We start from the raw sequence: 19020 nt of genomic DNA on the forward strand, positions 1-19020 counted from the left end.
GAGATGTTGGTCAAAGCATACAAACTTCCAGTTACAAGATGAACAAGTTCTGGGATCTCCTGTGCAGCATGGTGACCATAGTTAAAAACATATGTGTTGCATCCTTGAAATTTGCTAAGAGAGAAGATCTTAAATGTTCTCACCACACACACACACACACACACACACACACACACGCGCGAGCACGCACGGACTGTGTGAGGTGATATGTTAACTGACTTTAATGCAATCATTTCATAATATATATGTAGGTCACATCATCACATTATACACCTTAAAGTCACACAGTGCTGGGGCGCCTGGGTGGCTCAGTCGGTTAAGCGACTTCAGCTCAGGTCACGATCTCGCGGTCCGTGAGTTCGAGCCCCGCGTCGGGCTCTGGGCTGATGGCTCAGAGCCTGGAGCCTGCTTCCGATTCTGTGTCTCCCTCTCTCTCTGCCCCTCCCCCGTTCATGCTCTGTCTCTCTCTGTCTCAAAAATAAATAAACGTTAAAAAAAAATTAAAAAAAATAAAAAATAAAAAGTCACACAGTGCTACTACCATTTATATCTTGTCAATTATATCTCAGTGAAGCAGGGAGGAAAAGGAGAAATACTTTTTTCCTTGATATTACACTTCTTTGGACTCAGCATTTATGTCTTTCTCTTCGTAATAGATTCTTATTGCTAAATATTTCCTATGAATAATTTCACTAATTAGCAGTTGCTAAATATTTCCTATGAATAACTTCACTAATTAGCAATATGTTCTTCCTAAGCCATCAGTGTTAGGACTGCTTTTGAAATCGCCTTGGATGGAAAGAGTAGGGTTGTGATGGGGAAAAACAAAAAAGACGACAGTGCTTTCCTTTTGTTTAAGTTTAAATCACTGCCCTCCAGGGCCTTGCTCTGACACCTCTCTTGAAAACAAGAGAAAACAATTTAGCTCTTCATTAAATCATTTTACAGAAATTGGAATGGGCAGCAAGATACAGAAAAATACAGAAATCTCTTTCTCTCTGGACACAAACATCCACATCCACCAGTTAAACACCATTGGAATAAACTCTAGCGAATGGTCCACATTTTCCCACATCAGAAATTTGTAGTTTTTGAGTATCCTACCAGGTTGAGGCTTGAGATCTTTTTGTTTGTTATGTAGTAAGTTTTGACCTGTAAAATCTAGAAATTCTACAGGTTGCCAAGAATGGATTCAGTTTAAAGCACCTTCTAACTGAAGACTTAATGCCACACATAGCATTTCAATTATTTGATGTGCTTGTGTCACAGCCTAATATTAGTAGGTATTTTAATTTAACAGCACTATTTAGAAATTATAAAAGCCTATAGAATTTTGGTCTTGTATTGAAAGCCCACATTGACTTTGGGAAAATTCTTACATTTGAATCAATTGTCAGAATGACTTTTTCCTCAACAGGGTGACTTTACAAGGACAGGAGAAAGGAAGTTAGCTGGAGTTATGAAAGATGGTGTGAACTCGGCAAATCGGTATTACCTGAATCGATTTAAGGATGCTTATAGGCAAGCTGTTATAGGTAAGGAACATAAATGGCTTTCTTTCTTTAAAATTTGTTATTCCTCCCTGACTAGTGTTTTGCAGAAACCAACTTCATTAACACAGTGTATGTTTTATAATATACTTACTTGTGTTTCTATATTGAGCATCTTACCCAAGAAATCAAATTCAAATTTTTTCAAGACTAGACTTTGACAGATTTTTTTAGGCTGAAGCACAAAAGCAACCACTCATTTCCATGTGTATTTGTCAGTTTGCTATTCATGTAACAGAAGGCAGAGTTGAGGTTCCTGGAGTATGGAATGAGGTACCCTAAAATTTCATCAACTGAAAACTCCATGTTCTATTTGTTTTTCCATTACTCAAGGCTGAGAGATGTGATGAGATGTCTTTCTTGCCCTGTATGACATTTGTCATATGTTCTTGCTGTGGACAACACACCATCCTTTCCTGTAAGCATGAATGAACATGATGTTAGGGTATCTTATTTAGAGATTATCCTAACCAGTTCTTACCACGATTTAGAAGAGGAAATGGAGGTAGATTGCCCAGTGGAATTCATACAGTGGCACGTTTTTAATTTAATTTTCATGAAAGTATTACCTCATAGGATTAAAGTAAATGTAGAAGGTTCTGGGTTAGAACCAAAGTAACAACTTGTCCTATGGTCTCTGAGAAATTTTTTTGCTTTTTAGTTTGTTTATTTTGAGAGAAAGAGTGCATGCTTTAGAACAGGGGAGGGGCAGAGAGAGAGAGAGAGAGAGAGAGAGAGAGAGAGAGAGAGAGAGAATCTCAAGCAGGCTCTGCATTGTCAACGCAGATCCAGACGTGGGGCTCGATCCCACAAACCGTTAGATCATGACCTGAGCCGCAATCAAGAGTCTGACACCCAACCAGTTGAGCCACCCAGGCATCCCTCTGAGAATATTTTTGAAATTCTATTGTTTAATCTGATTATTTGCCATACATGCAATGGTAAGGCCTATACACTGGTCAGTTAGGTATTTGAGAAGTCTGGTATAAAAAAGTTTGGTTTTGGCCATAGGTAGGGTGTGCGTTGACCAGAAAATTGGATTTGAGCAGTTTATTCAAGAAAAAATAAGACACTTTTCCTCCATTGGTTGATCTAGCAGCTCAGTTAAGTCATTGAGGACCCAGACTCTGTCCCTCTCTCAGTTTGACCATCCATTGCGTCCGCTTCACCCTGATCTTGAAACTGGATTTCTTTAAAGGTGAGAGAAGGCGTGAGGCCACAGCAGTCTGGGCTTACTGCTTCCCCTTGTAAGGCCAGTGGCCAGCAGCTCTCTCCCAGAAGCTGCTAGGCTCACTGTCCTGAACACCTGTAAAGAATGGATTACAGTGCTGTGTGAAGGCTTGAGCTATATGCCACACCACAAAGAAGTTAGCTGGTCTGTTCAGTTCCTTTGCCCATTTTAAAATTGGTTTGTTTTTTTGTTACTGATTTGTAGGAATTCTTTGTACGTTCTGGATGTAAGTCCCTTCAGGTGATTTGTAAACACTCTCTCCCATTCTGTAGATTCTTTTCGGTTTCATGGCATTGCCTTTTGAGACACACAAGTTTTTAATCATGATGATGTCCACTTTGTCTAGTTTGCTGTTGTAGCTTGTGATTTTTGTGCCCTATCTGAATGAAACAAAAAGGCCTAATGCGGGGGGGGGGCGCCTGTGTGGCTCGGTCGGTTAAGCGTCCCACTCTTGATCTCAGCTCAGGTCTTGATCTCAGAGTTCTAAGTTCAAGCCCCCTGTTGGGCTCCGTGCTGGGTGTGACTCCTACTTTAAAAAAACAAAAACCAGAAAAAAACCACCTAATCCAAGATCACAAAGATTCATGCCTATGTTTTCTTATGCGTTTTATTGTTTTAGGTCTTACACTGTCTTGTTTTTTTAAAATTATATTAGCAAATTAAGATGATGATAGATATTAACACTTTTTACTCTAGATTTGATGCAAGGCATTCCAGTGACAGAAGATCTTTATTCCATATTTACCAAGGAGAAAGAGCATGAAGCTTTGCATAAGGAGAATCAGAGAAGCCACCAGGAACTAATTAGCCAGCTGTTACAAAGTTATATGAAGTTACTGCTGCCTGATGATGAAAAGTTCCATGGGGGCTGGGCCCTCATTGACTGTGACCCCAGGTGAGTTGGAGTCACGTTCTGGTAACTAACGTGTTTCAGTTTCTGATGTTGTTGTCATAATTAGCACTAGTGGCTGTCCATCAAGCTGTGGGCATGGATGCTTGGTGCATGGCAGTTTTCATATACCAGGGCTGGAAACTGAGGCAAGCTGACAGAGGCACTCACTTTGGGTGCAAAATTGAAGGGGCATTTAAAAAACTCGGCAATGAAGAGACATATTTTAATGCAATTTTTTTTAAAAAATCCATATTTGAGTTTTTAAAAACCCAAATTGTAGAATTACAGTTCACAGCTGCCTGCCCCCCCCCACACCCCCCAGAATCTAGGTTTATTGCTCTGTTGCCCACAACTGAGTGCAGCAAGAGGAGCAATGATGGCACTTACTTGGATTGTTTGGAAAGTATCCTGGCCTTTCACAAAATCAATCGGCCAACGAATGCTCGACATTTTTTAAACGAAAACCATCCAGTTTCAAGTTGTTCTTCAAAAGGAACAGCAGGATCTAAATTCATTCACAGATTGAGTGTTTGCTTTTACGCTAAAATCTAACATTATAATCTTCAATACTATGAATTAGAAACATTGCAGAAAATTCTAGACCAAGCTCTGAGGACAAATGGCTCTGTTTAGATTTTATTGCACTTTACCTTTCATGTGCTTTTAATAAAAGGCGTAAAACAAGCTTGAAAGAACAACTGAATGCAAGGTAATATTTATATGTATACTAAAATTAAAAACAATATTGACTGTAGGTTCATAGGGAATCCTTCCGTGACTTTAATTTCCTGGATTATTTCACTTTGATAATCAATACTGTATGTGTGGATGCAGTTTTCAGACTCATAAAATAAGAGATGAGGTTTTTCTTACATAAAAATTAACAGAAAACTTCTGGGTTCCCATGAGCCATTTGGTAAAAATTTTTGATTCATGTACCTTAGGTTTTTGTGTGTGTTTTTTAAATAACATTAGTTCAACTTAAGGCAGCATCCCAAAAGAGGGTGATTCAGGAATAATTATGGGCAGCACACCTGCAGTTTGCTTGAATTTTAACTTTGTACTTCAGATTTGTAAAGGTGTTGTGATTGTCAATATCCTATTCCTTAGATCAAGTATTTTTATTTCTGCTTTGGAGATTATTGAAATAGGGAAAGACCAAAATGTTCTTTTTTTTTTGAATGTTTATTTATTTTTGAGGGACAGAGTGTGAGCAGGGGAGGGGTAGAGAGAGAGGGGGGGGGAGACACAGAATCCAAAGCAGGCTCCAGGCTCCGAGCTGTCCGCACAGAGTCCAATGTGGGGCTTGAAACCACGAACCGTGAGATCATGAGATCATGACCTGAGCTAAAGTCGGATGCTTAACCGACAGAGTCACCCAGGTGCCCCAAAATGTTCTTTTCTAAAGCTGACTACCATTTTGCAAGGTCACATTACACCTGATTTGATTTCCAATCCTGTAATTCTCACATAAAGTTGGTATCCTGGATGAGGAGTTTAAAAATATGTAAAGTGTGTTTGTGCTGTATTTAAAGCTTGCTGCACAATTTGGGTAAGCACGCTTGTTAAGAGTCAGAAGGAGCCTCCTGCATTTAAGAAAAATGTGTATGAAAACACTCAAGGCTTTTTTCTGGCAACTGGGCTCACTGGCACAGCATAAATTACTGGTACCGTATGTACCAGAACAGAGCCGAAACAAGACTGCTCTCCTCTCCTGGGATCAGATCAGGCCTTTAAGAAAATTGCTGGGTGGTTAGATTCCCAAACCCGTAATAACTTTCCAGATGCCAATGCCTATCCCAGTTTTGTCCTTTCTTCATTCACATGATGAAATACTTCTCTTTTTTTCTGATTTTTTTTGACCCCCTCCACCCCTTTCTGGTGCCCGATGATTGAACTCCTCGTTTTTCTTTAATCCTGCACTATGCCGTTTGGCTTTCTGGTAACTGGGAGACGGTAATTGTGTTCTGCTCATCTTTGGTTGAAGCTCCTGAGGAAGAATAATTTACTTGGATAACCCATACTAGGCAGCAAGTGTCCCTGAATCCTTCCCTACCCATTCCTTTGTGTTAAGGATATCTCTTCCCTCAAATTCCTCGGCTGTGGGCCTCTGGCTAAGTCTCCTAATTTCCAACCTGTTCCTGGATTCCCTGCCTCTCTTCTTCACATGTCACCCCTGCGAGGTGTTTTGGCTTCTAATTCTTTCTTAGACGGTCTGTGGCTAAGTTTCAGTGTGATGAGAGGATCCCTTTGCCTATGTCACATGCCGAAGCACATTCACCCCCGCCGTCCTCATCCTTGTCTTCTTCCTCGTGGTCATTGGTGGACAAAAGAGGCCCATCAGAGCCAGAGTCATGGACGTAGTGAAACCTCGTGACCTCTGTGCTGCAGGACACAGAAAGATTCTGAAGATTGTCCCATCAGCTTACATCTCATTGGCCGAGGTGTCGTCTTCTGTGTCTTGTTGGTTCTCACACGTAGCCAGTTCCTGACGGGAGAATGAATGGTTCTGTGTGTGTTGCCTCTTCAGCACAGACACTGGACTTGGTCCGAGAAGAGACGGGCAGGGAGCCCCACTGCTACGCCGGACACCAGGAGTGTCTGAGGAAGTGACGTATGGACTCTCAAGAGGAGGACAGGGTTGGGGGAGCAGAGGGGACACAGACTTGTGGGAATCTGCACGTGGTCTACTGGGTGACAGGGACGGACTGCTCAGGTTTGAGACTCTCTACTCTGGTCTGGGAAGGATCTCCTTTCCCTGAGGCTGACCAAACTGAAAGCGGTTGCATCTGATAACGGTTGAGGTGTTAGCTGCTTGCTAGGTTTTTTTTTTGCCCTTTGTGTTTCCCACTATTACTGTTTTACTAGAAACTGCCACCCTTGAAGCTGTGGGACAAGATGACATGGATAGAATAGGTAGTGAAGCTGATGCAGTGACTTCGAAGGTCCTATTTTGGCTCGGTGGCTTGGGTAGAAGGCCGGGACCCGCCCGTCAGGAGTCTTGGTATCTTTGAGGTGATGGGAGACACTTTGCCCCCCTGCGGCTGGCCCCAGTGTCGGCCCCTATGGGGGGCATGGTTTGGAGCCTTACATTGGGGTTTTGGAAGAGCTGGAGCAGAAGCCATCGTTGTTTCAGATCAGTCTTCTCTTTTCTTCCAGCGGTGATGCTTTTTCAGATACAGAATTATGACCATCTTCGGGTTCACTACATTCTCCTCTCAGGTGGATTATTCTCTGATGGGTCTCATGTGCCCATTTGAATTTCCAAAGTTAACTGTGTGTCTGCATCTCGATTACACACAGTTCTTTAGGATTCTCCTGCTTGTCAGCTCCTCTCTACTTTTTATTGTGGTTGTCATTCTTTCTAATACTGCTAAAGCTTCTTTAACTTCACTACTGGTATTTTTCCTCATTTGCAAAGATTAAAGATTTTTTTAGATGGCGGACCATTTTCCCTTGAAGGGGGATGTTTGGAAACTTGCTCTTTGGCTGACTTGCTACGGAACCTTTGTACAGTCTATCGACTAAGCCAGAGAGGTAAACCCAGAGCAGGCGGACCCTGATGGAGGACAGGGAGAGATAGCTCCAGGAATGGCTGTGTGGGCTCAGATCCCCAGCCAGCCAGCCAGCCATGGGGCTTGGGGTCTTCAGCAGTTGATGCCTGCCTGCCTCCGCCATTCGCTCCATGTGTATATATTTTTAAAAACACCTTCTTTGAGATAGAGTTCATATACCATGTAATCCATCCATTTAAAGCATACAATTAAATGGCTTTTAGTATATTCATAGAATTGTGCAATTATCCCCATGGTGAATTTTAGACCATTTTCATTACAACAGAAGAAAGCCCTGCACCCACTAGCAATTACTCCCCATTCTCCTGTCCCTCTGCCCAGACAACCACTGGTCTACTTTTTGTCTCTATAGATGTCTCTGTTCTGGACATTGCATATAAATGGAATCATATAATAAGTGACTTTTATGACCACTTTTGTGACTGGTTTCATTCACTTAGCATCATGTTTTCATGGTTCGTGCATGCTGTGGACCATATCAGAACTTCATTCCTTTTTGTAGCTGAGTAGCATTCCGTTATATGGATATAGCATGTTTTGCTTACTTTCTTCCATGGATGGACATTTAGGTGGTTTCCACTTTCTGGCGGTTGTAAATAGTAACACTGAGAACAGTCCTGTACAAGTTTGGGTTTGAACATCAGTTTTTATTTTGGGTGCATATCTAGGAGTGGAAAGTGCTGGGTCATGTGTAAATCTGTGTTTCACTGTTGAGAAACCATCAAGCTATTTTCCAGAGTGACTGTATCATTTGACATTCTCAACAGTGTATGAGGGTTCCAATTTTTCCACCTCGCCAACATTTGTCCCCCCCCCCCTTTTTTTTAATTACAGTCCTCCTAAGAGGTGTGAAGTAGTATCTGACTGTGGTTTTGATTTGCATTTCCCTACTGACAAAGGATGTTAAGGATTTTTCCTTGTACTTGTTGGCCATTTGTGTATCTTCCTTGGAAAAATGTCTGTTGAAATCTTTTGCCCATTTAAAAACAGTTCTGTGTCTTTTTGTTGTTGAGCTACTGTGTTTTGGTAAATAAACTTTTACAGGGCCGGGGATGGAGTGAGGCAAGTGAGACAAGGTTGTACAAGTGCAGGGTCAGATCCTGTCGTTATTTCAAATGTTGGTTGGTGTTTTGTTCATGATATTTTGGCGTTAGGATTTTTTTTTTTAAATACTGCACTAAAGAATTAATGGCTGGGTGTTTTTGATGTCGGTTAAATTTTGCGCCAGAGGCTCGCCGCAATGCGGTCCCGGTCACTTAACTCTGGCAGGAAAACAGTTTGGGCCGCAGTTGACAAATGCGCAGCCCTGCCACCGCAGGAACGACCCGCTCCCCGCGCTGTTCCACCCCTCCCGCGGCGGCCGCGCACTGTCGCTGCACTGTTCCCGCACTGCCTGCGGGCCTCCCGGGTACTCCCGTCGCGGCCTCTTGCCTTCCAGCGTCGAGCTCGGCTTGCACCCCCACGGCCAGCCAGCGGCGCGGATGCCGGGTGGTCTGGGTCCCTGCTCCCTGCACTGCGCGCCGTTGCCGCGAAAACGCTGGGCCCTGAACGACAGGTGCCTGGGGGCGCGCTGCTGGCCGCTGGGGGAGTCGGCAGAGTGGAAGGACAGCGGGCGTACCGCCCAGGTGCCCTTCGGCACCTCCACCAGCCCACTCGTTATTTTGCCCAACTCTATCGAGCCCGCTTTTTCTGCCCCGAGTAGATGCCCACTTCTCCACTCGTTTCAGGGCAGCGGGGAGGCGTCGGGAGGCGTGGGGCGGCCACGCTGCTGGGCGTGTGAGTGCAGCGGGCAGATGCTCACACTGCCGCGGCCGCATGCGTCCCTTTGAACCGCAGCGAGTGCGAACGCCGGGCGGACCGCGGGCACCTCGGCGCCCCGCCCCCGCGGGCTGGGGCCGCGCGCTGCGCGGGGGCGGGATAGCGGGGGCGGATGCGCATGCGCACTGGGCGCGTGCCGCGGCAGCGGGGGCGGCCGGAAGCGAGACGTGTCTCCTGGGCGTGGCTTGGCGCTGCAGTTGCCGCAGTTGCCGCAGTCTCCGCAGTCGCTGCAGGCGCGAGCTTGGGTGCAGGCGGCTCCGATTGAGCTTCGACTTCTCGACGGACGGACTGACGGACGGACGGACGCGATGCCGCGCTCCCACAGGCCTCCACCAACCGCCCAGCGGCCCGCCAACGCCACCGGCAATGCCACCGGCAACGCTGCCGAGCCCAAGCCCGAAGGCGGCAGCCTGGCCACGACTTTCAAGATTTTTCTCCTTTTTGCAGGACTTATGGTTAAAGTTCCTGTGGGGCTGTATTTTTCCTGCAAGTTGCTCCTTTTCCAAAGTCTCCTGTTAATGTCTCCTGACGACAGTGGCTTTTATGCGACCATTGTCGCAGTGGTGGGGTTGCATGTGGTGCTCGCAGTTTTTGTCTTCATCGTGTGGAAGGAGGGCATGCCTGACTGGCAGGAAAACAAAAACGAGTAGAGCAGCTTCGGAAGCTGCAAACGCGGGGGGTGGGGAGGTACCTAAGCGGGGTGGGGGGGCTTCCTTCGTTTACTGTCCGTGTTGAAAAACGTGTCTTTTTTTGTGCGCTTCAGGGGCAGGGTGGGCGGGGAGGGAAATTAAGTATTTACTGCAGCTAAGACTCCAGTAAAATTGCGGGGGGGGGGGAGGGCTGACCTTTTTCTTGACCGCCTGTTACGTGCCCAGTGCTTTTCGTTAAAGACATAATGTTTTTGACTGAGGATCCTGTTGGACTGATGTAAATGTATTAATGCCTCAGTGGAAAAAGCTCGGAGGAAGTAACACTGACTTGTAGAAGTAGAATTTCTTCTTAAGATAAGTGTCGTGACATAATTTTTATGGCTTGGCTCAAGCATCAGTTTTCAGAGTGCATGTAAGTATCGCTGCGCAAACCCCCACTGCGCGGTAGTGTGATCCAGGGTTCGCGGTGGAGCTGCCGGTAGCCTGAGTGCGTGGTCTTGTGTTCCCGGTGGATTGATTAGTTAGTGCGCGTGATTCTTGGACCAATCTGCGTAACGTCGGTTCCTAGCATCTTACTCGTTGTATTTTTCGGTGTCTTATTGTAGGTGAAAATTGAGGCGAATTAGTTATTTCAGATTAAGACCGTTTGAGTTATGCTGCGGCGAGGGGCCGCGGATGTAAATTACTGCAGTTTTAAGATTTTGGTTAGTTTGTCTCTGCAGTACGCGTTAAACAATGACCTCATTCTGACGCAGTTTAAGGACGTGACTTCCATCTACAAATGATTTTTTTCCCCTACTGTTTTCCATTTGTTTTTCAGTAGTAGCATTTTGGCAAATCTGGGCGAATAGGTATGAAATTCTAAAGGAGCAATATCCACTCGTACAGTGGAATATTGAGACCAAGATAAGAATGTAGATTAACTTCCACCTTTTGATTGGAAATTAATATTGTTAATATTAGGTGAATATTAAGACTTTTATTTGAGTTCAGGTTTTGCCTGCTTTATCTGCTGATTATTTGTAGATTTTTATACTTGGACTATTTTTTAATTCATAATCTTACAAAAATGTAGATTTTGCTGTGGGGCTTAATGGTCTCACCAACACTCATGTTTCTGACCCTTATTTTGATATTTGATTTGAGAGGGGAGGTAAAAATATGGTAAAACAAGTCCAAAAAATGGACTTGGAATAAGGAAATGTTTACTTGTTCCTTAAAAGCCAAGTAAATTAATCTGGAGTAAGAAATACACAAAGTTGCTTGGGCTTGGTCCCATTTTTGCATCTAAATGTTTTATTTATGTAAATTGTTTTCAAAAGATGCATTCTGCACATATGTAAAAATATCCTTAATGTGTACTGTCGTTTTGATGGTTAGGTCTTGTGAGATTCATGTAGACCTTTTCTTCTTTTCTGAGACCCTGGTTTTCCTTTCTTCCCAAACCCCTCTCCCCACATATTATCTTATTTTGCTGAGTCCTCCCACCTCTTTGGCCACCTCTCTCTGAGAAGGGACCGCTCTCCTCAGCTAGTCCTCCCTGACACCTACCCCCCATTCTCAAACTGAGTTCCTTTTTTCCCCCCTCCAGATGGATAGATTGCATACATTTAACTTCAAAAGTGGGACTCCTTGATTAGGTGATTTTCTGCCCCCCCCCAACCAATCTTTATCACAAGTGGCTCTGCTATACAAATAATCTTGGCACAAATGCAGGCGAAAATGAAAATATTTAATTATTTGTGTCGTGTCTGTTTAGCCTCATTGATGCTACTCACAGAGATGTGGATGTGCTGTTACTGCTTTCTAACTCTGCCTACTACGTGGCCTAGTAAGTTGCTTTTTGATTTAAAGCTTTTTAATTGTTATTTTAATTTAAGTCAACTTCCTTATTAGAATTCATGACAGAAAAATTAAGAGTCTGGTTTTGTTACATAGTTTAAGGAACTTCACTGAACTTCTTTACCTCCTATAACTGTTCTTATCAACTTGAAGATGGGATTTTAGAGTTGTAATCAGTATTTATATGTTTTTTCAGTATTTAAGTATTATATATTTTCCATGTTTTGATGTACTCCATACTTTTAATGTAAATGACTCTACATTATTTTTTATTACTCTACAGTAAACAGTTCCCCATCTTTTAGCACTGAAATACTTCCTTTTTTTTTTTTTTTTTTTTTTTTTTGCCGTTAGGAATGATACAGTTGTCATTGTGCAGGTAAATGTATATGTGTGTGCACACACATGCACACACCTGCTTCTCTTTGGTTAAAAGGGTATGATGAATTACAATACTGTGGTTTATCAGATCTCCAATAAGGCTACCAATTAACAATGCCACTAGCAAAATTACAAGCACTTCCTCATTAGCCTTACCAGAATCAGGTTTTGTTTTGTTCTGTTTTGTTTTTCCTGTTAAGTAAATACTCTCTTTTTGGACTTGTGTGACTCTGAATGGTCATTTTTTTTTTTTTTTTTTTTTTAAGTCATTGGCCCAGGTGCCCATTGATGTTGATGTATGGATTTTTTATTCTTGATTTCGGATATCAGATTATTATTGGATAATCAGATAATTCGGATATCAGATTGTTATTATTCACAGATACATGCCTTTAGTGTAGTACGTATGTGTTTACCTGCCTTTTAGGTTAAGTTTTAGGTTGGTTGGGTTTAAAAATTTTTATAAAACAAATTACATTTTGTAATTCATTTTAATGTAAGATACAAGCTGATTGTTACTTAGCTTTTGAACTGTATATATATGTTAATGCCATTTCATCTAGTTTTTAAAATGGTTAACCTTTTATCCCATAGTGTATTATGCCCTGGAATATTTTAACTGTATAGAAGTTGCTACTGTTTCAGCTGACAAACCAAATATGCTTTTGATTTTAATCCTGTTTTTACTCCCTTTCCTTTTATCCAGTTATGATGATGAAGTTGATAAGGTAAACCAGTATCAACGACTAAGTCTAGAAGACCTGGAAAAAATAGAAATAGGTAAATTTTAACATGCTAATCCACTCCTCGAAAGCAAATTCGGTTTCTTCCAAGAATGGGTCACTTTGTTTGAGCCAGCACTATAGCATCCTGGACCCAGAAAGGGATATTGATACTATACTGCAAGTAGTCTAATTTTTAGGACTCTCTTCTGTTCCTTAGAGACTAGTGATGGATAGAGTCTAATAACTGTGTTTAATACTTACCTTGTGAAGATTAACCCAGGGATCAAGAAAGTTTACATATTTGAAACTGAAGAAGAGTTTTTATGTAGTCTCATCAAACCAAATGATCACAGTAAGCTTGTATTTTGTGTGTCCTCATTTAGAAGAAATAAGAAAAGTGCTAAATAGCTAATGATGAGTAAGTGTTGGTATTTTGGAGCTAAAAAAGTGAATGTTATATGAATCGTTTAAACATCTTCATTTGGGTTTTTAGGTCCTGAACCCACTCTTTTTGGTAAGCCAAAGTTCTCCTGCATGCGACTGCACTACAGATACAAAGAAGCAAGTGGCTATTTCCACACACTGAGAGCTGTAATGCGCAATCCAGAAGAGGACGGGAAAGGTAATGAAGAGATGCCTGTATTCAGGGATAGCTTTTGATCTGCTCTTAAAAATCCAGGTGGAACTGGGGAAAGTACACACCATTACAAACGGAATGATCCAGGAAAACCGCTTGGAGCCTTGCAACCTTCACATAGCAACTTTGTCCCCAGCAAAGCAGGGAAGTTACTTGAGCTGATGTAGCTCTGGCAAGGGTATCTGATGGGAGATCTGTGTGTTTGGCCATATGGGTGCCAGGCCTTTCCCCCAACACAGGTGCCTCTCGTGGACACTCGTCAGGGACCGTTCCTGTCTTGTTCGTGGCTGTTGCCTTGGTGTCTAACACAGGACAAATGAGAAGAAACTTTTAATTCCAGTTGATTTGGGTCTTTTGCCCTTTATTAATTCCTTTTGCCCTTTATTAATTTTAGAACAACAAAAAAATTTGTTTTAGGACATTTTAAATTAGTGGGGGAGAGTAATGAACAAGAAGCAGTTTTCTGTAAATCGCAGCAAGTACGTTTGTATTTAAGGGTTAAGACCGCACGTTTCATTCAGGGTTCTGAATTACAAGTGCTGTTTTTTTTCATCTGTTTTTGGAGAGATTGTCAAGCAGTTGTATTTGGGTTTCAGATACCCTTCAGTGCATTGCGGAGATGCTGCAGATAACCAAGCAAGCCATGGGATTAGATGTACCTATAATTGAGAAAAAACTTGAGAGGTAAGTACAGTACTTTGATTTTCTGAACAATGAAGACATTGTTATTCAAAGTCTTACTCCTTTAGAAGTATTTGCAAGATGGGGAGAAATCTGTGATAATGTATTGGTATTTAGGCTGGGAAGTGTCCCGTTTTTGTGGATCAATAAGTAATGCTTTTTGTTTGAATCTGAATGCTCTCTCTTGAGAGTAGATCTAAGCAATACATTACTTGTGGCCATAATTTAAACAACTGTGTAGAGAAAATGACAAGCCAGTATGTTTTATTTATTTTCTTTTTTCTTTTAAATATATTAAAAAAAATTTTTTGGGGGGGGGGCGCCTGGGGGGCTCAGTCGGTTAAGCGTCCGACTTCGGCTCAGGTCACGATCTCGCACTCTGAGTTCGAGCCCCGCGTCGGGCTCTGTGCTGACAGCTCGGAGCCTGGAGCCTGTTTCAGATTCTTTGTCTCCCTCTCTCTCTGACCCTCCCCTGTTCATGCTCTGTCTCTCTCTGTCTCAAAAATAAATAAATGTTAAAAAAAAAAAATTTTTTTTTTTAAATAAAATTTTTTTTTACATTTATTCATTTTTGAGAGAGAGCACAAGCAGGGGAGGGGCAGAGAGAGGGAGACACAGAATCTGAAGCAGACTCCGGGCTCTGAGCTGTCAGCACAGAGCCCGACGTGGGGCTCGAACTCGCAAACTGTGAGATCATGACCTGAGCCGAAGTCGGATGCTCAACCGACTGAGCCACCCAGGGACCCCAAGCCAGTATGTTTTAAACACCAGTGGTTTCTGAATTTGGGGAAGGAATGAATGCCTGTGAAGAGATTATTTACATTAAAATTTGGATTTTCTATCTAATCACATTTCATGGTTCACATTCCACTAAAGAGAGCCACTTGGTCATCTAGAGAATAATTGTTCGGTCTTCTGTTAGTAGAGAGAATTGTTCCAGTAGCGCTTTAATAACATCCTAGTTGTTCTGAACATGCTCGTGACCAGCAATCCCACATGACCAGCAAGAGTCAAACGTACATACTGAGACATGTGGCAAACAGCAATACTTTTTTCTGACATTCATAGCTGTCACGAGGGATGCCAAATGAGAAAACGCTACGTTAAATAGCCTGTATCTTTTTAAATAAATGTAGGTGAATCACAGAAAACAAGGAAAATTTTCCCTCCCTCCCATCCGAATTCAGCCAACTGGAATGCGTGCAGGCAGCTTTAGTCAAGATGCTATAGATTCCCATTTATGGGCCTGTTGTCTTTGCTGGTCCTTTAGATTGAGGATGTGGTGGACCTGCCCCCAAGGTGACACTAGTAGTTTTTCCCCTCCCCCTGCCATCCATGTTTCTGTTACCTGTTGTCGGCCACGGTCTGGAAGCAGGTGGTCTTTCTCCTGACCCATTGTCAGGTCAGTAGTAGCCTAAGTCACGATGCCTACATCGTTCACTGCATCTCATCGTGTAGGCATTTATCATCTCCCATCATCAGAAGGGGGGGAGTACTGTACTAGAAGGTATTTACAGACTATGTTCATATAACTTTTATTACAGTATTATTGTCTTACTGCTGTTGATCTCTTACTGTGTCTAGTGTATAAATTAAACTTTAGCATAGGTGCATAGGTGTAAGGAAGAACCTAGTATATATACAGGGTTTAGTCCAGTCATGGCTTCAGATGGCCACTGCGGGCGGCTTAGAATGTATCCCCCACAGATGAGGGGATAACTGCTGTTGCCTGAATTTTAGGTGTGGTTTTGGGGGGAACTTTTTGTGCTTAATTCTCAGAATACCCCAAAATGCAGGTTGAGGCAACCATTGGGATGCTTCTCTCCCTTGCCTTCCTCCGCTGCCTCCCCCTCCTCTGAATGCCAGAGAGAACTCAGTTGAAGGAAACATGAAATAATTACAGTCAACTTTAAAGACAAAAGGTTTGATCCCAAAGAACCCAATATGATGAATCTAACTATCGTGAAGAGCTTCACGGAGTCAGACTAAGATCTTACAGGTGTTGCGTTTCCAGGGACTGGCTGTTCAGTGCATGGCCTGCTTGAGGATGGTAAGGGCAGGACGCTGCTTGCTGGACTTGGGGTTAAAGTCACACGGCCAGGCCACTGTTCCCACTCAGAACTTGGGGACAACTTGTCGACGCTGTTTCCAGAGGCTTCTGCTGCCCAGTGGTCAACTGCTTCACACTGGTTGCTTCAAAGACTTCATACCGAAAAGAATATCTCATTAATTGTCTTTTAATAGTGATTATATGTTGAAACGATACAGTATCTTAATATACACAGAAGATTATCAAAATCTCGTGTTTTTAGTAGTGGCTAGAAAATTATATTACTGTGTAGCTCACAATTACCATATAGCTCACATTTCTATTGGACAGTACTATTGTAGCCTCAATTCCAAGGGATTATAGGAGTTTAAGAAATTGGGCCCAATTAAAGTAACCATTTTCATTTACATTAGTAATTGGAACTGGCATATTGGATTTCACAGGGGACTTTTTTTCTCTTCTCATTTGTAGGAAGAGCAGTAAACCTCACGAAGACATCATTGGCATCAGATCTCAAAACCAAGGCTCTTTGGCACAGGGAAAAAATTTTTTAATGAGCAAATTTTCATCCCTAAATCAAAAAGTGAAGCAGACCAAATCTAATGTAAATATTGGCAATCTACGAAAGCTAGGAAACTTTACCAAACCTGAAATGAAAGTTAACTTTCTAAAACCAAACTTAAAAGTAAATCTCTGGAAATCAGATAGTAGTCTGGAAACCATGGAGAACGCCGGTGTGATGGATAATAAAGTCCAGGCAGAGTCGGATGGGGAAATGTCTTCAGATAACGACTCCTACCACTCTGATGAATTCCTCACAAATTCCAAGTCTGATGAAGACAGACAGCTCGCTAACTCCCTAGAGAACGTAGGGCCAATAGACTACGTTCTTCCGAGTTGTGGGATTATTGCTTCGGCACCTCGATTAGGCAGTCGGTCCCAGTCTCTCAGCAGCACGGATATTAGCATTCACGTCCCTCCAGAGGGTGCCGCTCACGGAAGTGGTTTTGGAAAAGGCCAGGAGTCCCCTTTGAAGAAGAGCCCTTCTGCCGACAACATACACGTACTGACTGGCTTTGCCAAGCCTGTGGATATTTACTGCCACAGATTTGTACGAGATGCACAAAACAAAATGACCCGGCCATCAGAAGCGGGGTCTGTTTCTCAGCAGGCCGGCGAGGAAGGAGACCAAGTGACCAGTCAAGTTTCTAATGAAGAAACACAGTCTGAATCAACAGAACCGCTACCTTCTCGACCGTCTCAGTTAGACGTGGCTTCTTCCGCAAGCGGCCCCCGGTATTTGTCGGTTGAACCGGTGCATCCGGTTGGATCTCAGAAGACCCCGGGCTCTGGCTCCAGCACGCGGGAGTTGGAGACCGGGCTTCCGGTGACTCCTTCTCCTTCAGAGGGCGCTGGCAGCAGGGCAGTCTCCCCCTTTGCGAAGATCCGAAGTTCCATGGTCCAGGTGGCGAGTATTACCCAAGCCGGGTTAACCCAGGGGATAAACTTTGCGGTGGCCAAGGTCCAGAAGAGCCCTGCAGAGTCTGAAGTGGTCCAGGAAGTCCGGCAAAACGAACTTAAAAATATGTTTACACAATGCCAGACACGAATAATTCAGATTTAGTTTTTAGCTGCAAAGAATCCTTTGGCGTTCGTTTGACCCAAAAAGAGGTTTCACGCGTGAGGCAATTTTAACCTTCGTGGTCTCTGAAGCTAGGGATCGCAGATCCTAATTGTGTTTATCGGGAAAGGTTTTAAAAGGAGTGTGAACTTGAGCAGATGTCCAGATTTGAGAGCCAGAACAGTAGAAGTGCGTCATCCCCGAAGGGTGCACACGTGAGTAGCTCATACACTACGGAGCGGTGTCTCTCTGGAAGGAATTTCGGGATAATTACTTGAGACAGAATAACCTGAACGACCCTTCTTGGGAGTGAGGTGGGCGGGTGGCGTGTGCAAGTAAACACGGAAAGTACACACGTGGACACATGTAGGGGAACAGCCTCTTCCACCATGTTTTTGTTCTGTCCGTTCTTTTGCGTAAATACATTTAGTTCTTAGTGACTTTAGAGTTACTAGTACAAAGAAGCGTTTGAATAGAAAAACTACTTAACTTAGTTTTGATGGCTTAACCATCCCCTAGAAAGACTAAATTGAGGGTTATTGGCCCAAGAAGGGTATGCCCATCTGATGCATTCCCCGTAGCCTAAATTTAAAATCTTTTGCTTCCTTCTGCACCCCGAAGTCTAGGATTAAGACTTGTCAGTCATGAAACCTGAGACACCAGCTGTGAAGATCGGCACCTTAAATTTTTGCTGTTTTCAGGAGTGTAAGACTGCGTTTATTAGATACTGGTAATTCTTGAGTGTTCAAGTCATTTGTGGCAGGGAGGCATTCCTTAATAGCTTGTGTTCGCTGAAAAGTATTAAAGGTTCAGCTGAAGCACAGCGGTGCTGAAACCGATTACAGGACTTCTAATCCTGACCACGTGGAACCACGGCCCCAGAAGGGCCCCTACACAACAAGAACGTTCTTACAAACAAGTTCTGGTTTGTCTGGTATCTTTAGAGCCTTACTCTGTTGAAGGGATTCTCAGCTAAACATTATGTCTGTTGTAACTTTGATAAGTATTTCCACGTTTGTTATTTATTAGTGGTATCTTTTTTTTTTTTTGAAGTGTCGAATCTTGTGACTATTTAAAATAAAAGACCATTGTAATTTAATGTGACAGTGTGTATGAGGAGTCCTTGAATAACATTTTAAAGATAAGGGTTGGGGGCGCCTGGGTGGCTCAGTTAAGCAGCCGACTTCAGGTCGTCACGATCTCAGCGTTTGTGAGTTTGAGTCCTGCGTCAGGCTCTCCATTCTCAACGTGAAGCCTGCTTGGGATTCAGTCTCCCTCTCTGTCTCGAACATTAAAAAAAAAAAAAAAAGTCACAGCCCTTCTAGTATTCTGCCCCCCCCCCCTTTTTTTTTTAATTTGGGAGAGTG

At 43.1% G+C, this 19020-nt stretch overlaps 1 protein-coding gene across 2 annotated transcripts in view; it reads left to right on the forward strand.

Moving 5' to 3' along the window:
* Positions 1-18752, forward strand: part of INPP5F (inositol polyphosphate-5-phosphatase F) — an 89204-nt gene extending 70452 nt beyond the window's left edge. The window contains exons 14-21 of one of the 2 annotated variants that reach the window (XR_006208926.1): positions 1418-1535; positions 3478-3676; positions 11476-11547; positions 12646-12719; positions 13158-13286; positions 13898-13985; positions 16504-17868; positions 18275-18752. Coding sequence is in view for 1 of the 2 variants with exons in the window: in XM_042959771.1 (XP_042815705.1) it covers positions 1418-1535; positions 3478-3676; positions 11476-11547; positions 12646-12719; positions 13158-13286; positions 13898-13985; positions 16504-17656 (1833 nt within the window). In the remaining variant the exon portion in view is untranslated. Of the gene's footprint in view, positions 1-1417; positions 1536-3477; positions 3677-11475; positions 11548-12645; positions 12720-13157; positions 13287-13897; positions 13986-16503 lie in introns of both variants that reach the window. The other variant, XM_042959771.1, reaches the window with a different exon arrangement.
* Positions 18753-19020: the final 268 nt, after the last annotated feature.

This window comes from Panthera tigris, chromosome D2 (assembly GCF_018350195.1).
Source record: "Panthera tigris isolate Pti1 chromosome D2, P.tigris_Pti1_mat1.1, whole genome shotgun sequence".
In the NCBI taxonomy this organism is placed as follows: Eukaryota; Metazoa; Chordata; class Mammalia; order Carnivora; family Felidae; genus Panthera; species Panthera tigris.